General features: G+C 40.1%; 1 protein-coding gene across 1 annotated transcript; it reads right to left on the bottom strand.

Moving 5' to 3' along the window:
- Positions 1-15,204: 15,204 nt before the first annotated feature.
- Positions 15,205-16,128, bottom strand: LOC131687307 (general odorant-binding protein 45-like). Its single transcript, XM_058971386.1, has one exon. It carries the CDS (start codon positions 16,126-16,128, stop codon positions 15,205-15,207), a length of 924 nt encoding a protein of 307 aa, XP_058827369.1.
- Between the last annotated feature and the right edge of the window lie 2,828 nt (positions 16,129-18,956).

Genomic DNA, 18,956 nt, shown 5'->3' with positions numbered 1-18,956 from the left:
TGCATTTGATTTGGAATCCATAATGACTCCATTCAGAAATCCGAACCGGTTCCGGAATGAGTTTAACTGGGTTATGTTCGATATTATACTACACGCAGAAGAATCGGGCCTTGTTGAATCAACAAAACGTTTTGTTGAATCAAAAACGTGGCGAATGACTGTTTCAAACTGAAATGGGCGTTGTTCGAAAGCATGTATTTGGTTTAGTTCAACAAATACTTCTGTTTACATTTTAATTAGAAACATTGTTGAATCAAAATAAAATTTGTTAGATCTAACTGATCCCTTTGTTAAAAACCAACAGAATCTTTGTTTAATTTCAACTAAATTCGAGTTGTTCTCTCCTTTGGTTAATACAAACGATTTGTTTTTGTTTCTTCAAGCTTGTTTGTTCGGTTAGACTTATCATGATTTTGTTGTTTCAAACGATTGATGCAATGGTTGGCATATGGTACACATTTATGCGGGTATGCATTAGACCGACAACAATTCTAGACAAACATGTCACATGGTCCTAAGTGCAAATGACAGTTTCTCTTTGTTTACTTTCTCTTTCGCTAATAACTCGGCCGTTTATACGTTTGTTCCTTAACTCTTAGCATAATATGTTAGTCGAAATCAAAATTTTTCGATATATCCTGAAACAATATTGAAAAGTTTTTTGATGCCGCCGTAATAATCGAAAGAGAAAGTAAACAAAGAGAGGCTCTCATTTGCAATTAGGACCATTTGACATGTTTGTCGAGAATTTTGACTTTTTTTCGGAACACTTCAATCAAACGGTAATTGGCTTTACATACCACTTGTCAAATATGAGCTTTTTTCGAAAACTCTAATTCACTCACAAGAGTTTTCAAGTTTGAATGTGAAAATGTATGAAAAATAGGCAATTGAAACAATTATCGGGGAATCTCGTGTTTAAGTGCCGTATTCGTCGCTGGTTGTTTTAGACCCTATTTTCTTTCACTGCAAACACTACATTGCAGATGACCAACACGGTTTTATGCCTAAACGATCGACAACGACAAACCTGCTCTCGTTCACAACGTATGTAATGTATGGATTCGCTGACGGATTGCAAACCGATGCTATCTGCGGCCTTCGACAAAATTAACCATGATATCGCAATAGTGAAGCTGGACAAACCCGGCATTCGTGGACAACTTCTGCGCTGTTTTCGTTCCTACCTCGATGTAAGGCAACTCCAAATCAGCATTAAGGACTGTCTGCACCATTCTTCGCAACATCTGGCATACCACAAGGAAGCCATCTCGGTCCAGTAATATTCCTCCTCTACTTTAAGGACTTCAATATCACATTGCAAGGACCCAGGGGTAGACCACTTGTGATGCATTTTAAAAAATCAGCGAAATTAAATGCATTTATTTCCATCAAAATAGAAATTCAGAATGTATTTTGCGTTGCGTGCAATGTTTTTGCGTTGCGTGCAATGTTGTTTGCGTTGCGTGTAAGACGTCAAAACCCTACAGAAAAACTAGCCCTATATTTTACAAAACGCCGAACAAAGTGGATCAGCGTAGGACGTTTGTTAAACAAATTTTTCTGCGAGGCAGTGCAAAGCTGATGCAAAAATGGAAATTAAATGCATTTTTTTTTCAATTTAATGCAAATTTGTTATACATTCTTAGAGTGATTTGCCCCTAGACAAGGACCCTGCCTTTCTTTCGCCGAAATGATTTTTTTTGACAAATACGGGATAAAATCGATGCTGAGCTTCTTCAGAGGGAACTGGACAGCTTTAGTACGTGGTGTGATCTAAACAGAATGGTTTTAAACCCGAGCAAATACTCAATCGTTACGTTCACTCGAAAACGCCATCCGACTCTGTTTAACTACCATTTCTTCGGCTCGAGCATTCCAAGACACTCTCACACCAAGGATCTCGGAGGCATCATGGATTCGGCACTAACGTTCAAACCACATACTTCATACATCGTGGATAAGGCGTCACGACAAAAGAGATTATAACTACTAGAGGTTGCATGTCGCTGTTAACACTGTAAATTTATCATCTCGCTCTTACATATGCTAGGCCCATTAGTTTGACACATATTGCATATTGACACAAGTAATGGGATACAATATGCTAGAGCGAGACCGCATGTTTCAGTCCGTGAATACATGGAGACAGTAGCGCTTTGGTCCCTCTAGTAGATATAATCTCTTTTGTCACGACAGCTTGGGTTTATCTTCCGAATAGCGAAAAACTTCAGAATATGGATAAAGAAGTATAAGATACACATTTTCCATATAATTGCTGCATGACCCGGCTGGATATTTTCAAATATTTCAGACTGTTATGCATCATCTTTTTTGCCCTGAAGCTAACATTCATGCGATAATCTGGACCGAGATGAAATTGACATACCCGTTGGAAAATCATTCAATATCAGCAGAGAAGAGAAGGGCCAGTCAAAATCAAAACTTCTCACAATTCTTTTTAAAATCACTAGCGGCACGTGGTGTCGAAGCCCTGCAAAATACACTGTTAATCAACACATTAGTTCAAAATTATACGACGTTACTGGTATAAAATATCTAGCAAATTCATCCCCGATAATCCGACAAGTGGTCAGAATATGTTCTACCAAATAAAAATTGTTATGCAATAATTAACCCATCTTTCAAACATTGACTGCGTTTTTGGGTTGCAAACGGTTATTTTACTTTAAAAATTAACCTAACTTTTTCCATCGAAAAACGAAAGTTTTAATGTTGAAGTATGTAAGCATACATTTACGTTTAAATATCGAAACTTTTGACTGCACAGTTAATTCTTAGCGCACTGCCCAAGAAAGATTTTCAATGGATATCTTCCCAATGGTTATTGTGTGTCCTTTCTTTTGAGAACCACCAAGCAAGGACATTAAATTTAAACGCAAACAGCATTTTGTTAGCCAGCCACTTTCCTTTTCCAGGATTCGATATAAGTTTTTTGGTCCTTAGAAAAGTGGAGGAAATTAGTTTATAATTATTTTCCATCTTTAATATTGGAGGCTGCTTTGTATAAATTCTCATGAGTACCTTTTCAAGGATTTAACGTTGCATTTCGATTTTTACGAGATGCCACCAAGGTCTGTAAACCATGACAATCGTTCCGACTACTCACCAGTGCTGCCACAATTAAACCTGTACTGGGAGTTGAAAATTCTTCGTATTCTGTACCAACACAATGACAAACAGAATCATTTAATATAATTATTTTTCATTCGAGATAGTGATATACTGAGTTGGTGCTGATGCTGATATTTAGCTGCGAAAAACTAAAAAAAATCCGATTCGGAATCAGTTGTTTCATTTGCGATAAAATTTCGCCAGAAACCAGTCAAAACTACGAAGTGTTCTACTAAAATTTCCGAAAAATCTATAAAAAATTGAAATATTTCCAAAAATCTGTGGAAATCGAAGAAATTTTCATGAAAATGTTAAAAATCTGTCTTCTGAAAAAAATAAGCTGTGACCAAAAATCAGGCAATCTATGAGACGTTTGTTTGACAACTCAGTGGAGGGTTTTGTAACAAGTTTGTTTTGCTTTACTCCTGCAAACATCTTTCATTAGTTCCGGTTCGTTTGATGTTGGATCGAGTCAACGGTTTTGTCGGACGTTGTGCCCAGCAAAGCGGAGTAACGTCAGAAGAAACAATCAAGAAATAATCAGCTGATCCAACACGTCTCATGGATTACCTAATCGTTAAATAAATCTGACATTAAAGAAAAATTTGTGAATGTGCAACCCTGGCTGGGGCTTGTATTGACATTTGGATGCGAGATGTGACAAACTTGTATTCAGCAAATCAAATGAAGCCTATGGGTGCTTACAGAGTGGCGGCGAGAAGCTAAGCTGGGGCTAGGGCTGACATTAGAATGCGAAAAACCTGCTTGCTGCAAACCAAAGGGATGCTGTCAGAGTGAAAGCCGAGCGGATCTGCACCGGCTACCTGCTTTTACACTGACAGGTTCCATTTGATATGCTGTTATATTATAACGTAGCCTAATATCTGCTTTAGATCCACATATAATGCTGTCTTGAAGAGCCGTGAAGCCTGATATTATGCTGGTATTATGCCAGAAAAGTGCTATAGTGCTATTACTGTGCATAGATTGACAGCTCGTTTCTGCAGTACTAATGCTATTAGCATTAGCTTCAGTTGGCTGTCATTGTCCGCCATGGTTTTAAAATCATTTTTTATGTTTCCTTTCGGTATGATGAGCAAAAGGGAAAATTTTTAAAAGAGAGAGTTTTATTGCATTGTTAATGCTGTAATGGAGTTTCAATGCAACATTAGTGCAAATGTATAGCCAATATAGTGCTTAAGGCTTATGGTTACTTGGGCAGCACATACAGGCCCGATGAGAGGGGGGGTCAGCCAGGGCAATTGCCCTGGGGCCCGGGTCGTCTTTGGGGGCCCGCGTTTTTACCCGGTAAATGGGCGAACACGTCCGGTATTCATAAAAGAGCAATAAAAATATCAATAGTAATTTCTTTGTAATCATTCGTCTTATTAAATTATTGTATGATGGAAGCGTAAAAATGAAAACTTTATTTGATAGTTGGCATTTGTTAAAACAAACGTTCTTAAGGGAATTGTCTACTTTGTGTACAATTTAAAAAAGCGAGTTTTATTACTTGAATCGAGGAATACACTACGAAATATTGAGAATCCAATTCAAAGTATGTTCGAAGAAAGCAATAGAGCGTCAAACAGGAATACGAGCGCACGGACAAACGCATCCGTCCTCTTCTACGTTCTCTTCTTTGCTGATTGTTGGCGTGGAGATACTGGGCGTGATTGTTATTGAGCGAATATTTGTTCCTGTCAGAGTCGTAGATATTGCTGTGTAGTCGTCTGTGGTTTGACATAAGACAACGGTGTGCTGTTTACGGTTATAGCAGGTGGGTTTTTGACATTAAAAATGTCTTACTCCACTATCTGGAGCTAGGTGTCATTCTAAAATCTAAACTATCTCCCATGTAACGAAATTATGTAAGGTTTGCACGCTTATAACTCCGATATTACTAGATGGATTTTAATCATTCATACACCAACCGATTCAGAAACACCTAACTTAAATATTGGTAATAATTTAATATCTCCCCAATAAAAGTAGACTTTTGGAAATTGGTAGAATTAAAAAGTTCACGAAAAACGGGAAAATTACCATTCGTGAGGCAGATTTCTCAGACACAGCCGTCAAGAGAGGGCAGCTTAGTTGCTCAATGAAACACGAAAAGTCATAAATAGAAGCAACGCATGTCCGTTTAAATCAGTTGTTGCTCTTATCCCATACGAGCAACATCGTCTCCGGGCGATGCAATAAGCGCTATCGATTTTCGGTAACGTTGGCATTAGCACACACTCGCACCTAAGTGACTAAACCATATACGGTTAGTTTATAAATAGAGGTGACGCGTACCCGTTTGAATCAGTTTTTGTTCTTATGTCGAACGGGTAAGATCATGGCTGCAGCGTCTGGGCACTACAATAAGCGGTAGACGCTATGCATTTTCGGCAGCGGTGGCCGTGTGCGGATTTTTCGGGTACCAGCACGGTGTCACAGAATGATTTGCAAAGTGGGTGGGTGGGGTGGTTTGGATTTAATTCAATACGGTGTGTGCTGCTTAAGAGTGTTGCGTTTGAAAAAAATATATTTATTTTTATGCATGCGTGTGCGTTGTAACTTGTTAATCCATGTTTATGGCGCTTTGTAGCTGCGTAAGGTAAAGAGCCTATTGGTTTTCATGTTTCATATTTCGGTTATATGTTTTTTATCAGTAAGGCATCTGACAACGTGCTTCTGTAGTTATTGCACTGTTCAGCAGCGTAGTATTTTATATAGGAGAGTACTCTCAGGTTTTCTACGCGGATTTTGAAATTTACGCGGTTTTTTATTAACGCGTTTTTTTTTAAATTTACGCGGTTTTCATTTACACGGCCTATTTCCCCTGCGTGAAAAATCTGAGTGTAATTGCATCGGAAACAATCACATTCCCAGCAGAACTTTTTGTTTTCTAATTTCAAACACTTTTGTTTCGTACTGCACACAACGGAAAATTTTAAAACAGAACTTACCGTCCCAGCAGCAGTTGAAGCGGGTGTTCTTTTTCGATTCAAATTCAAGCCATGTCTTAAGCGTTACTGGACTTAAAATTGTTTCCCAGTTTATCCAGTCAGAATATCTGTCCTACCCTATGTATTTAAAACACAGTTCTAATTGCGTTTTAAAGTATACAACAAATAGAACGGTTGGGTATACTAATTTAAATTTTAAAATAAATCTTTTAAATTATGAAACAAACCGCTGTACTGAGGATATAATTATGTCAGTCCTATTACCACATAAAACACCTATATAACATAAACCGCTGCAGAATTGGTTTAATAATATAATGTTTACACTACAGAGTTATAACACGTTTTAATAATTAGCAACAAGAAAAATGTCACCAAGATAGCATAAAAACCCGTTTTAAATGGTAGTGCGAACGTTGCATAACAATGTAATTTATCAAATAATTTCATTTTTTCCACCACTAATCGATCAAGAAATACTTAAACTTAAGATTGCTTACTTAAGTTCATTAGCACATTATTGAAAATTTAAATGGAAAATGAAATTTCATATTTCATGGAGAATCTGTATATTTCCGTTGGCGGGCGTGGGCTTCCTCGTCGAAGCTCTCAATATGGAACTTTTCTTTTGAATATATTTTCTGGACAGACCAGCCTATTTTTACTAGATGGATCTGCCAAATAATGCCAATCACCTAGTGAGATACTTGATTAATTAATAGATTACCGTTAAAAGACCTTCAATAAATTATGTTTTGATGGGGAGGGTATATAGCAAATTGTAACATATGAAAACAGGTGAGTGAACAAGAACGTGAGTCGATATGTGTGATAGATAAAATTCATTTGCACGCTCTTGAAAAAAGCTACATTTTAAATGTCACCGTGGTCGTGACTTGTACACAACCCTTTAATTTTTTGTTCTTTTGCACAAAGTTTTCCGTGGTGTAGTGTCTTTTTGAAAAATTCGTGCATAGGAATCTTCCATGGGTGCATAATCATTAATAAGTGTTGTCTGATGAAACGTCCCATTTTCGGTTGATCCGCATAAAATGGTTACGTATATACAGAAGCATTTTCACCATAAGAACAACATTAGGGACATCCTGGAAAATGCCAAGTTTCAGCTATTATGAAAAGCACTTCTCCGTATCTTGACATAAATTTGCTAATCAGTCAGTCAGGGGTGTTTGGCGATAATTCATGTAAGCGTATCTCTGCACGTACTTGTTTCACTTCTCGAGTAGCTGATCTTACAGAACATTTCCAAAAATCAATAATAACACAATTCGTCTGCAGTCGTTTTCATCGTGTATCTATAGCGGAACGATTTTTAGTTTCTACTCTGGGCGAGATGAGAAGATAGACTGAGCTTAACTAACCGTTGAATAAAATGGTTAATTTTTATATTTTTGTTTTGTTATGCACGTACTAGTATTTTCCCTCTAAAAATGCATTGTGTTGAGATAGAACGGTGATTTTGGGTTTCACCAAAGATGCGTGTGAACCCAATTATAATGTGCGAAATAAAGAAATCAAATCAGTTCAGCTCATGCAATAGCAGTAGTGCTCAATTGCCTACTGTACTCACAGTTGTTTTATTTGCGTATGATTACTGTGTTCTGTGTCTATGTTGTTATCGCGTCCCTCATATTCCCACAGCTTACTTATGTAACTAGAAAATCTTTTTGATTTGATAATTTTAAACGAGAAATTTGAGCTGCATCCGATACCTTCTCATTTTGCTTACAACAAAAGCCAAAAACTGCTCCACCGCTACTAGCAAATAAATCAATCCATGTGTCGCTTTTTCTGTACAGTAGAAGCAAAATATTATGTTCCAAGCTACTGTGTCGAAAAAAATGAGTGACGATTACAAGCAGCAAGTGGCCTATTGCGGTCAAAATTTATTCCTATTTACTTTTCGAGACTTTCCTTAAGATCTATTGTTAAAAGTACAAATGGAGCTAAAGATGGCCATTGTTTACATCATACATTTTCACCATGTTAGACATAGCATGCTGATTATGTTCCAGACCATCAATGGAACAGAAGCGTTTGTTTCGCAAAACGAAATATATCCGCTCACTGTTAAAATACAAATTCTAAATCCCTCCGTAGGTTAGAAGTATTATTCCTGTTATTGTAGCACCTGCAGATCCTATTTTCCTTACCCCTAACCTTACCACTTCCCAAATCCTTCCCATCTGGGAAATGATGAAAAAACGATTCATGGCAAGGCACAGATCTCCGATCTACATGGGGAATGTGCCATTTGAGCCAGACGCTACTGATTCCTGAATACCTACAAATTTAAAAACTTGTAACTATGGCAATTTTACCCTATTTGGATACCGTGGAATAATTTATTTATTTATTAACAGGTTAAGGCCGAAGTGGCCTGTGCCGTATACAAAAGATTCCTCCATTCCACTCGGTCCATGGCCGCGCGTCGCCAGCCACGCAGTCTGCGAAGGGTCCGCAGATCGTCTTCCACCTAGTCGATCCATCGTGCTCGCTGCGCGCCACGTCTTCTTGTACCGGTCGGATTGCAATTGAGAACCGTTTTCACCGGGCTATTGTCCGACATTCTGGCTAAGTGCCCGGCCCACCGTAGTCGTCCGATTTTAGCGGTATGACAGATGGGCGGCTCCCCCAACAGCTGATGCAACTCATGGTTCATTCGCCGTCTCCATGTGCCGTCTTCCATCTGCACTCCACCGTAGATGGTATGCAGCACTTTCCGTTCGAAGACACCAAGTGCGCGTTGGTCCTCCACGAGCATGGTCCAGGTCTCGTGCCCGTAGAGAACTACCGGTCTAATCAGCGTCTTGTAGATGGTCAACTTCGTACGACGGCGAGCTCTGTTCGACCGAAGTGTCTTGCGGAGGCCAAAGTAAGCACGATTTCCTGCCACGTTACGTCTACGAATCTCTCTGCTGGTATCATTGTCGGCGGTCACCAGTGAGCCCAAGTACACGAACTCTTCAACCATCTCGATTTCGTCGCCACCGATGCAAACTCGAAGCGGGCGGTTCTCATTCTCTTCTCGTGAACCTCTTCCTATCATGTACTTTGTCTTCGACGTGTTGATGGCAAGTCCGACGCGCTTGGCTTCTCTTTTCAGTCTGATGTAGGCTTCCTCCATCTTCTCAAAGTTTCGTGCAATAATATCAACGTCATCGGCGAAGCCAAGTAGCTGAACGGACTTTGTGAAAATCATACCACTCGTGTCGATCCCTGCTCTTCTTATTACACCTTCCAGCGCGATGTTGAATAACAGACACGAGAGACCATCACCTTGCCGTAACCCTCTGCGTCATTCGAAGGGACTCGAGAGCGTCCCTGAGACACGTACTACGCACATCACCCGATCCATCGTCGCCTTCACTAATCGCGTCAGTTTGTCCGGGAATCCGTACTCGTGCATAATCTGCCATAGCTGATCTCGATCGATAGTGTCGTATGCGGCTTTGAAGTCGATGAACAAATGATGTGTGGGCACATTGTACTCTCGGCATTTCTGCAGTACTTGACGAAGAGCGAACGTCTGGTCCGTGGTAGATCGTTCGCTCATGAAACCCGCCTGGTACTGCCCCACGAACTCTCTTGCAATTGGTGATAGTCGACGGCATAGTATTTGGGAGAGTACCTTGTAGGCGACGTTCAGCAGGGTGATTGCTCGGTAATTACAGCAATCCAGCTTGTCTTTGTAGATAGGACACACGACACCTTCCATCCACTCCTCCGGTAAAATCTCCTCCTTCCAAATCTTGGTAATCACCCAGTGCAGCGCTTTAGCCAGTGGCTCGCCACCGTATTTTAGTAGCTTGCTTGGTATTTGGTCAACCCCAGCGGCTTTATTATTTTTGAGCCGGCTAATCTCCTCCTGGATTTCTTGGAGATCCGGAGCCGGTAGTGTAATGTCTTCCGCGCGTGCTCCCAGGTGCGTTACCGTGCCATCCTCGTCGTCTGCTGCATCGCCGTTCAGGTGTTCTTCGTAGTGCTGCCGTCACCTCTGGATCACCTCACACTGGTCCGTGAGAAGATTCCCGTTTGTATCTCTGCACATGTCGGCCTGTGGTACGTGGCCCCTGCGCGAGCGGTTCAACTTTTCGTAGAATTTCCGTGTGTCTTTAGCGCGGTACAGCTGCTCCATCGCTTCGCGATCTCGGTCTTCCTGCTGGCGCTTTTTGGTCCGGAAAACCGAGTTCTGCCTGTTCCGTGCCTGTTTATATCGCGCCTCGTTCGCCCTCGTGCGGTGCTGAAGCATTCTCGCCCATGCTGCATTCTTCTCTTCGACTAACTGCTCGCATTCGCCGTCGTACCAGTCGCTTCTTCGGTCCGGGCCCACCGTACCAAGTGCAGTGGCTGCGGTGCTATCTATGGCGAATCGGATATCTCTCCAGCCATCTTCAAGGGCAACTGCGCCTAGCTGCTCTTCCGTTGGTAGTGCCACTTCCAACTGCTGCGCGTATTCTTGAGCCACTCTGCCATCTTGTTGCCGCTCGATGTTTAGCCGCGGCGTTCGGCTTCGACGAGAGCTATGCACTGTCGAAAGTTTTGAGCGCAAGCATACTGCAACCAGGTGGTGGTCCGAATCTATATTCGCACTGCGATAAGTGCGGACGTTTGTGATGTCCGAGAAGAATCTACCGTCGATTAGAACGTGGTCGATTTGATTTTTTGTTACTTGGTCCGGTGATCTCCAGGTGACTTTGTGGATATCTTTGCGAGGGAAGAAGGTGCTTCGGACTACCATTCCACGGGAGGCTACGAAGTTCACACATCGTTGGCCGTTGTCATTTGATACGGAATGCAGGCTGTTAGGCCCGATCACCGGTCTGTACATTGCCTCCCTTCCTACCTGTGCGTTCATGTCGCCGATGACAATTTTCACGTCTCGCAGAGGGCAACCGTCGTATGTCTGCTCCAGCTGCATGTAGAACGCTTCTTTCTCATCATCGGGTCTCCCTTCGTGTAGGCAGTGCACGTTGATGATGCTGTAGTTGAAGAAACGGCCTTTGATCCTCAACTTGCACATCCTTGCGTTGATCGGCTGCCACCCGATCACACGTTGGCGCATCTTACCCAGCACTATGAAGCCGGTTCCCAGCTCGTTGGTTGTACCACAGCTCTGGTAGAAGGTAGCCGCTCGATGCCCGCTTTTCCACACCTTCTGTCCCGTCCAGCAAAGTTCCTGCAGCGCCACGATATACCGTGGAATAAGAAGCTGTCGAAATTCGCCTGTCTGGCATGCTCTCTGTAGACGTGGCAATATGAGTCAACCGGAGTCTAATAGAGACCACGGACTCACGAGTTTCCCATGGCTGAAGAGATACTAACTCATACTGCACTAGAGGACTTTTAAAAGGGCCCGGTAGTAATACAAGCCTTGGGGCCCGACGCGGCTCTCGACGGCCCTGAGCACATACATAGTTTCTCGTCGCCACTCTGAAAGCGGCCTATCACAGTAAACGCAAGCAATCCGCGCAGATCCGCTCGGCTTTCATTAGGTTTGTTTCAATACACGGTTCTTGCTCCTAGTTGCTCCGTAGCAAACAGGAACAAAAAAAAAAACTTACTAATTTTTAATTCGGTTTGCTACTAGAAGTAGAAAAGGAGAAGAAGTACTTCCAGTTTCTCCTGGTACTGTAACAAACCTATTTTGACATCAATCCTTTGATTTGCTGCAAGCAAGTTTCTCAAATCCCGCATCCTAATGTCAGTGCTAGCTCCAGCTCAGTTTCTCACCATCACTCTATCAGCGGTCTAACTCAACATTAGGTTTGTTCCAGTACATGGAAGTTACTCCCTGTTGCTCCGGAGAAAAAAATTCTTGCTTCTTTTCACTCCGGTTTGCCACCAGAAGAAGAAAAAAGAGAAGAAGATAGTACAGGAACGATTTTCTCCCTGTTTGCTCCGGAGTACTTCCAGTTTCTCCTGGTACTGGAACAAACCTGTTTATAACCTGTTTACTGGTATGCATCGCACACGCAAACGAAAAACTACCTAAAATTGAGTTCTTTTGACTCAATCTCGGGGTATCGTGGAGGAAGGTAAAATTAGGTAAACCGTGTTGAAGGTAGTTTCCATTTAACCACGGCAAAAAATAAAACTCATTGATAGGGTTTTTTATACTCAAATTTAAGTTGAATTTACCTAATTTTGAGTATACCCCAAACAACCCAAAGGTACCCTCCTCTGTACCAAACTGTACACTGTTACTGTACTGTTTTTACAGAAATATGTATCCGTATCGTACAGAATTTGTACCAAAAATACTCGAAAAATCTGTACCTTTCTAGATAAATATGTACTTGGGGCATTGCTGCTACACACTTTTCAGATCTGCGTACCGAGAAGCTATTATTAATCAGTTATTCAGCAGCCAAGTTAAAGATTTTTTCTAAAATAAATTTAAAAATAGTTAAACTGTTAGCGAAAACAACTGCTGTAAAGACCGACGATGGCGAGATTGTATACGTTCATTGGGTCATCAAGCCATATGCTGTTTTCGATTTTTTCCGATGCAACTGACGTTTTATCGATCCTTTTTTTATGTTTTGTTCGAAAAATTACAAATATTTTTTTTACAAAATTGAATTATCACGACAAAATCTTCCATTGAATTCCCTAATATGTGCCAAGTGCTCTTGTGACCTTAAGTACTCACATTAGCTGTCACTGCATTGGATTGAAATTCAGAAAAAAAGTTTACTTCTTCAGCTTAATTATCACAAGTAATATTTATGACAAATGGAAAAATCTACCACCCATGCGGAAGATCACGTTACACTAGTTAGAAAGAGGGCTTTGCAATCATGTGCTGCTTAGCAAAGGTTCCTTACGAGTTACTCTTCAATATGCAAAATTAATAAAAACGGACCAGGTAATCAGAGAACATTCCGTTGAAACTGGATGATTCTCCGGACGCCCCGCAAAATAACAGATAATGTCGTTTTAGAAAACGATCGTTCAATGATTACATACAGCAATAAGCATAATATCAATCAGAAAAGTAAAATCTATGATACGAAACGCAATAATACATTTTCTGTTATTTACTGTACGCTTTAGCGAAGCTCGACCTTACCGCCTGCAACGATTTATACGAGCCAGTCTCAAAAGTTATACTAGTTGAAACGTCATACGGGTGCACTCTCAAATCAAAGCAAGGAAAACCAGCAACAAATCCGATTCGCTTTTGTGAGAACTTTCGTAATTTTTTTTTGTTTGAAGTGGTACTTCTCTTCTCTGATATCAGTGTTAATCTTCCGGTAGACGCACTAGTACATAGAGTGCGCGTCACTCAGGAAATCAAGCGAAAGCGTCTTTGAACACCAGCGCCTACTCGTTCAGTGAGCCATTCACGCGACTTCAGGAGGGCCAGACATAAAGTTTTCAAAAGTGTATAACTTTTGAACGGGTGCTTATGGACAAACAATTTTACCTTCGTTTTGTAGGTGAAACCTAGCCCTATTAGAATAATTGATAGTATAATTACAATTTTTGCTGATAGTGAGGTCACACGGGTTCAAAAACAGGCCAAAATTATATCAAAATCAGCTATAAGTCTTTACACAGCATTCACAGCTATCTGGTCTCTTCGGAAAAGTTGTGTGTTTTATGATGATAACAAATACCTTAGAACATTATTAATGCGAACAATCAGAAATAAAAAAGTAATGAGTAAAAATAGGAAATGAAGGAGTTCACCATAGAGAACTTCTCATAACTCGATTACTATTAGTGACAGAGACAACATGTCTTCTGCAAAATTTATAAAAATACTCTCCTCTACAACTTTGTTGAAAACAGCCAAGCGCTATCTCTTTCGGTTCAAAAGTTAAATTTTCTGTAGCCTACTATGATCATTTTTAAAAAAAATAATGTTACCAAAAGATGGCGCTTTTTACACACACAAACATTGTAGAATATGTGAAATCGCTAATATGGACAGTTTTGACTCCAGTGAATTAAGTACCTCAAAACGCTGTTTTGAGCCACTGTGCGCTAGGAGGATTAATATAGGTTTGTTATACGCAATCGTTCCGATCCGCTCGCTTCCCGTTAATGCAGTTTTTGGTAATGTGATCATCCCGCTGCGCATAAAAATTAACCAAGCTTGTTTCAACATAACCTCATATTTGCAACACATGGTTTTTCATACGCAGCGCTTTCAAAAGAACATGTTTTCTGGTTCCCTTGTTGTGTCCTTTTAGGATTTTATTATAATTCGTGGGTTTGAACGATTTGCAACTCCTGGCAGAATCGCCATTTCGTGTTCTGCAGGAGGAAGGAATCATCCAGTATATGTTTTCGAGCGTCTTACCTGTAAGCTGGTCGTAACATCAAATGGGCAAAGTCAAAGGCTACTATGGTGAACTCCACGTGTAGACACTGACGTTGCGTGGTAGTGTACAGAGGGATAACCTAGATGGTCACAGCCAGAGTTTACAATTTTTGCATTCGTGAACATAATAAGGCGATATTTCACCTATTTCAACCAGTAACCAGCAAACATGCTACGTAACATTGTTTGCTCTCCAACTTTTCTCGATAAGACAACATTGGATCTCATCTTTTCGCGGTATAATATGAGATGATATTTTCGCGCCTAATATAAAATTGCCGAATAACTAATGGTTTCGCAAAAATTCACAAAAATGAGTAGATACAGATCCTTAGAATGAAAATACTACAATAATGTGGGGAAATAAATTCTATAACGTAATGTATTAATGGTTTTTCTTGAACTTAATTTATCACGAGGTTCGAAGCTGCGAAATTACCACGCTTCCATCCTGCATTGTCGGCAAATTCACGCAATTTCTTGAAAGGTAAACTGTTTGTCGTGAGAATGAGCGAATATTTTAACCTCTGGTCATAGCATATATGTAATACTTTTTCGTAATTCACAGTCTTACTAACCTTAGATGTTACTTAAAATTTAACCATCGTTGAACTTAGATAAAAGACCCATGAATTTGATGCATACTGTGAAATATTGATGTTATATTTTTAGAATTTTGATATAATTAACTAGATGCCAAAAGTGATATAAACCATTATTCGCATATTCCAGGTTCATTTATTAATTCACCGAGCTCTAGTTATTGTAGGTATAGTGTGGATTAGGTGGAATGGAATTGTATCGTGGGTTAGGTTCCTCCGCAATGCATCCTGGTTTCTGCCCTAGGATAATCGCCGCCGCATTCTTCAGAACATCCGCGGTCTGATTGGGCACTTCAAGTCCGCAAACGCATTTCTTGGCTCGCCAGAATCTAGTGCATTCGTCGCAACTACCTCGCAGTGCATTTTCGATACAAGTCTTTGTGCTGTCAGCAAGGATTTCCGGACTAGGGACTTTGGACTCACGGGCATAAAGACGTGGTAGATTGAATCCTGTTGCTTGGTCATAAATTCCTTCTGCCATATATTGGCAACGGTACAAGCATCTGGTTTCTGGCACGTCTGGCACCACTCCTTGAATGAACTGCTCTAATAGATTTGCAGGAGTGCGTAATATGTTGATGCAGTCAACAGCAGATTGTATTTGTTCCAGGTTCGTTAGTGGAATGTACTGCTCGCTGCATTTCAAATTTCCCCACTGGTGATAGTAGCACAAAAAGGCTTCATATGCCTTTGAGCAATCATCTTGACACACGGCGAGTTTTGAATTGATGCATTCTTTGGTACGCCTGACATAACAAGTATCGTCGGCAGCTGGCTGAAAGTAGCTTTCAATAACCGGACCTTGAATTCCTATGGTGTCATTCCACCATCCAGAATTAACACCAGCACATCTAATGAGACACTTTAGTTCTTTCTCCGGTGTTACATAATTGTGGGCGACAAGACGATTCACAACATCCTTAGACACTTCTAAATACTCAGCACACTCGTCTAAAGATTCGCGAAAAGTTTTCAATTGGTAGGCAAAGTGAGATTCTTCTACATCAAATGGCGCCGACCGAAAACCAGAGTGAACGGTAGCCACGGTGGAGATCATGAAAAATATGAACAACTTCATTGCGCTGATTTATTCAATCACTATTTTGCACAGGTGGCAAAAACTGAAATTAAACTAATACGAACGCTACTGAAGCTACGGGTATTAAGTTGACCCCTTAAATAGCGAAATTCAGAGCACGCATCGCGTAAAAATGCTATTGCTAAAAGCACGTCACCTTTTTCTCAAAACAGTACCAGCCCCAGCCGAGGCGCGTAGATTTATGATAGCCTATATGTACACATTTTCGTCAATCCACGTGCTGTAACATGTCAAGTGTACTGGTAATGTTCATTTTGTATTGCTGTACCTATTGATTAGAAGTATCGTATGATAATCCTATATTTAGGTTATTAGGAAGGATCTCGCACCTACAATCGATGAAATGCTTGTTAATTAGTATCAATTTCTTGTTTTGTTCCAAAGTAAAAGCAGGGTAATATCGGGAGAGATGTCACGTCGGGTGAGATGCCGAGCTCTCTACTTCTTGTATAAAGAGTCGCTTTACTGCGACAATGTGATATTACGAGTTTGTCATTCGAAGTATTACAACACTTGATATGTTAAATAATTGTTATTATTCACCTGCAAATCAAAAATTAGTGCGTGCGTCCACTTTGGCTTGAACCTCTGTTAGATCCGGTCACAAATCTCGTCTTCCTCAAAACTACCTCCATTTTCTACTCAAACAGTATTTTCAAGACTAAAAAGTTTTGTAAGGATAATTCAGTCTAATGAAATAATAAATTCTTCCAACATGTTTGGGTCCTCCCAGAAAGACCGTATACCAAATAAGAAACGTAAAAAGGAAACTTCTACACCCGAAAATCAAACTGTTTGTAGCAAGTCATTCGATTTTTAATCCAAAATCAGAAGAAATTTGCAAATTTTCTCCCATGGTGCGTAATGCCAATGAGAAGAAACACCAATCTCTTCCGCCGGTAACGGTGATGATCTCCGACTTCAGAGCCTTTCGAACTGAGCTTTCAACGTTCTTTCCTGATGTTAATGCTTCTTTTCAGATTGATCGTAGAGAAGAATGTCGAGTTACAGCGGATGGATTAATTGACCACCAATGACTTCTCCTGTATCTCTAGCAGAGGTTATATAATTTTTTTTCATTTAATTTTAAAACAGAAACCATTGAATGTTGTCTTGATATGATTGGCACAAGGTCAAAATTTGGACGAAATATCCAATGAATTTTAAAAAATTACTTGGTTATTTGTGAAAATCTGCTACGAATAGGTTTCTTACAGAAAACTTTCGTGAAATATACCAATTTTTTCGTCTATATATAATACATTTTCGTTACGAGTTTTTCGTATAAACCACTAAACGATTTTCGTAGGCTTATTACAAATTTGTTTTATTAATCAAACGAATTATTGATAAAATACACGAAAATCTTTATAATATTTACGAGCATCTTTCGCAATTTCAAGGATTTTTTTTCTAAGAATTCTCAACATATAAAATTCATATCACTGAGCGAATTTATTCGTAAATTTGCTAAAAATAGATTAGATGCTTTCATTTCGTGAACTAAAACATGGCGACTTGCTGAACGAAAATTTTCGTGTTTTTAAATATTTAGTGCACTTTGCACGAAATTCATCGTTGAAAAAGAAACAATGTTTCGTTAATTGCGTGAGCTTTTTCGCTGATGATAATTTTGCTGAATTTTTGTTGGCTGGGGGTTTGCTGAGACTCTCGGCTGGTGGTAGTTCGGTGAAGTTTTGCTGGGTTTCGATTATCAAATTTCGATGTGTAAAGACGAACCTGCCCAGAGGCCCTGTGGTATCCAGCCAAGAACTGAGCCCCTGGGTAGGAGGCGACTGACAGTAGGAGTCCCTAAGTCCAGGTGTAGTTCCGTGCCGAGGACTTGATAACTGGAGGGTCTAATATATGCCAGTCGCGCACGGAGCATTTTGGGTTTTGCTCTTACTGTGTTATGCAAATCTCTGACAGAGTGGACCATTATTTTCTTCGAAAAACGTGAGAATCAAGTGATCGTGTCCCATTTAAACCTGATATGGCTCGCTATATGCGTTGACATCCCAATTTGCTTGGTGTCCAACGTTGAGTTTTGGAGATAATTTTTCATTTAAGATGGTTTATTACTTTTAAATGGCGGAATCGCTGGTTTTCAAGAAAAATTTCACCATTTGATGAGTAAAAAGCACCCTTAATTGAAAAATTATCCCAAAAAACTAAACGTAGAGCTTAGGTATTTTTTACGTAGAATGTGTTTGCAAAATTTGAAATAAATCGACCAAGTAGTTTTTGAATGGCAGTTAACACCGCAAATCGTGGTTTTCCAAAGACGTTCTACAAAAAGCTTCGTCACCGAGTCGCTAGTTGATATTTTTGCATGAAAAAATAACAGAATGTTACTGAAATGATGTAGTATAATTTACAAAAGTTTCGATCAATTCGCTTCACCCATCTTTCTGCAAAAAATTAACAAAAAACTGATTTTTTTACGCTGGAACCCTTACCCCCTCTTAACACTGCCTTCATTGCTTACAACAAGATAGGCGTGACTAACCCACGTGAAATGCCTTGTACTTGCATTCTTGAAAATATTGACTATTGACGCGTGTCTCATGTCGGAGCTCACTACTCGCGATATCTCTGTGTCACAGTTACACTGACTGTCGGTAACGTAGACAAAAAGTATATGTATTGTTCAACATATCTACCGCATAACGAATCATCTCCTTCTGAAGATTTCAAAAGCTTCGTATCATATTGTAGCAGAAATGGGCTTGCGCTAATTATCGGCAGTGAAGCAAATGCTCATCACATCATTTAGGGCAGCTCAGACATCAATCTGAGGGGCTCTG

This window comes from Topomyia yanbarensis, chromosome 3, assembly GCF_030247195.1.
Source record: "Topomyia yanbarensis strain Yona2022 chromosome 3, ASM3024719v1, whole genome shotgun sequence".
NCBI lineage: Eukaryota > Metazoa > Arthropoda > Insecta > Diptera > Culicidae > Topomyia > Topomyia yanbarensis.
Note: the sequence above shows the minus strand (reverse complement) of the source record. Positions and strands in the feature narration are given on the sequence as shown.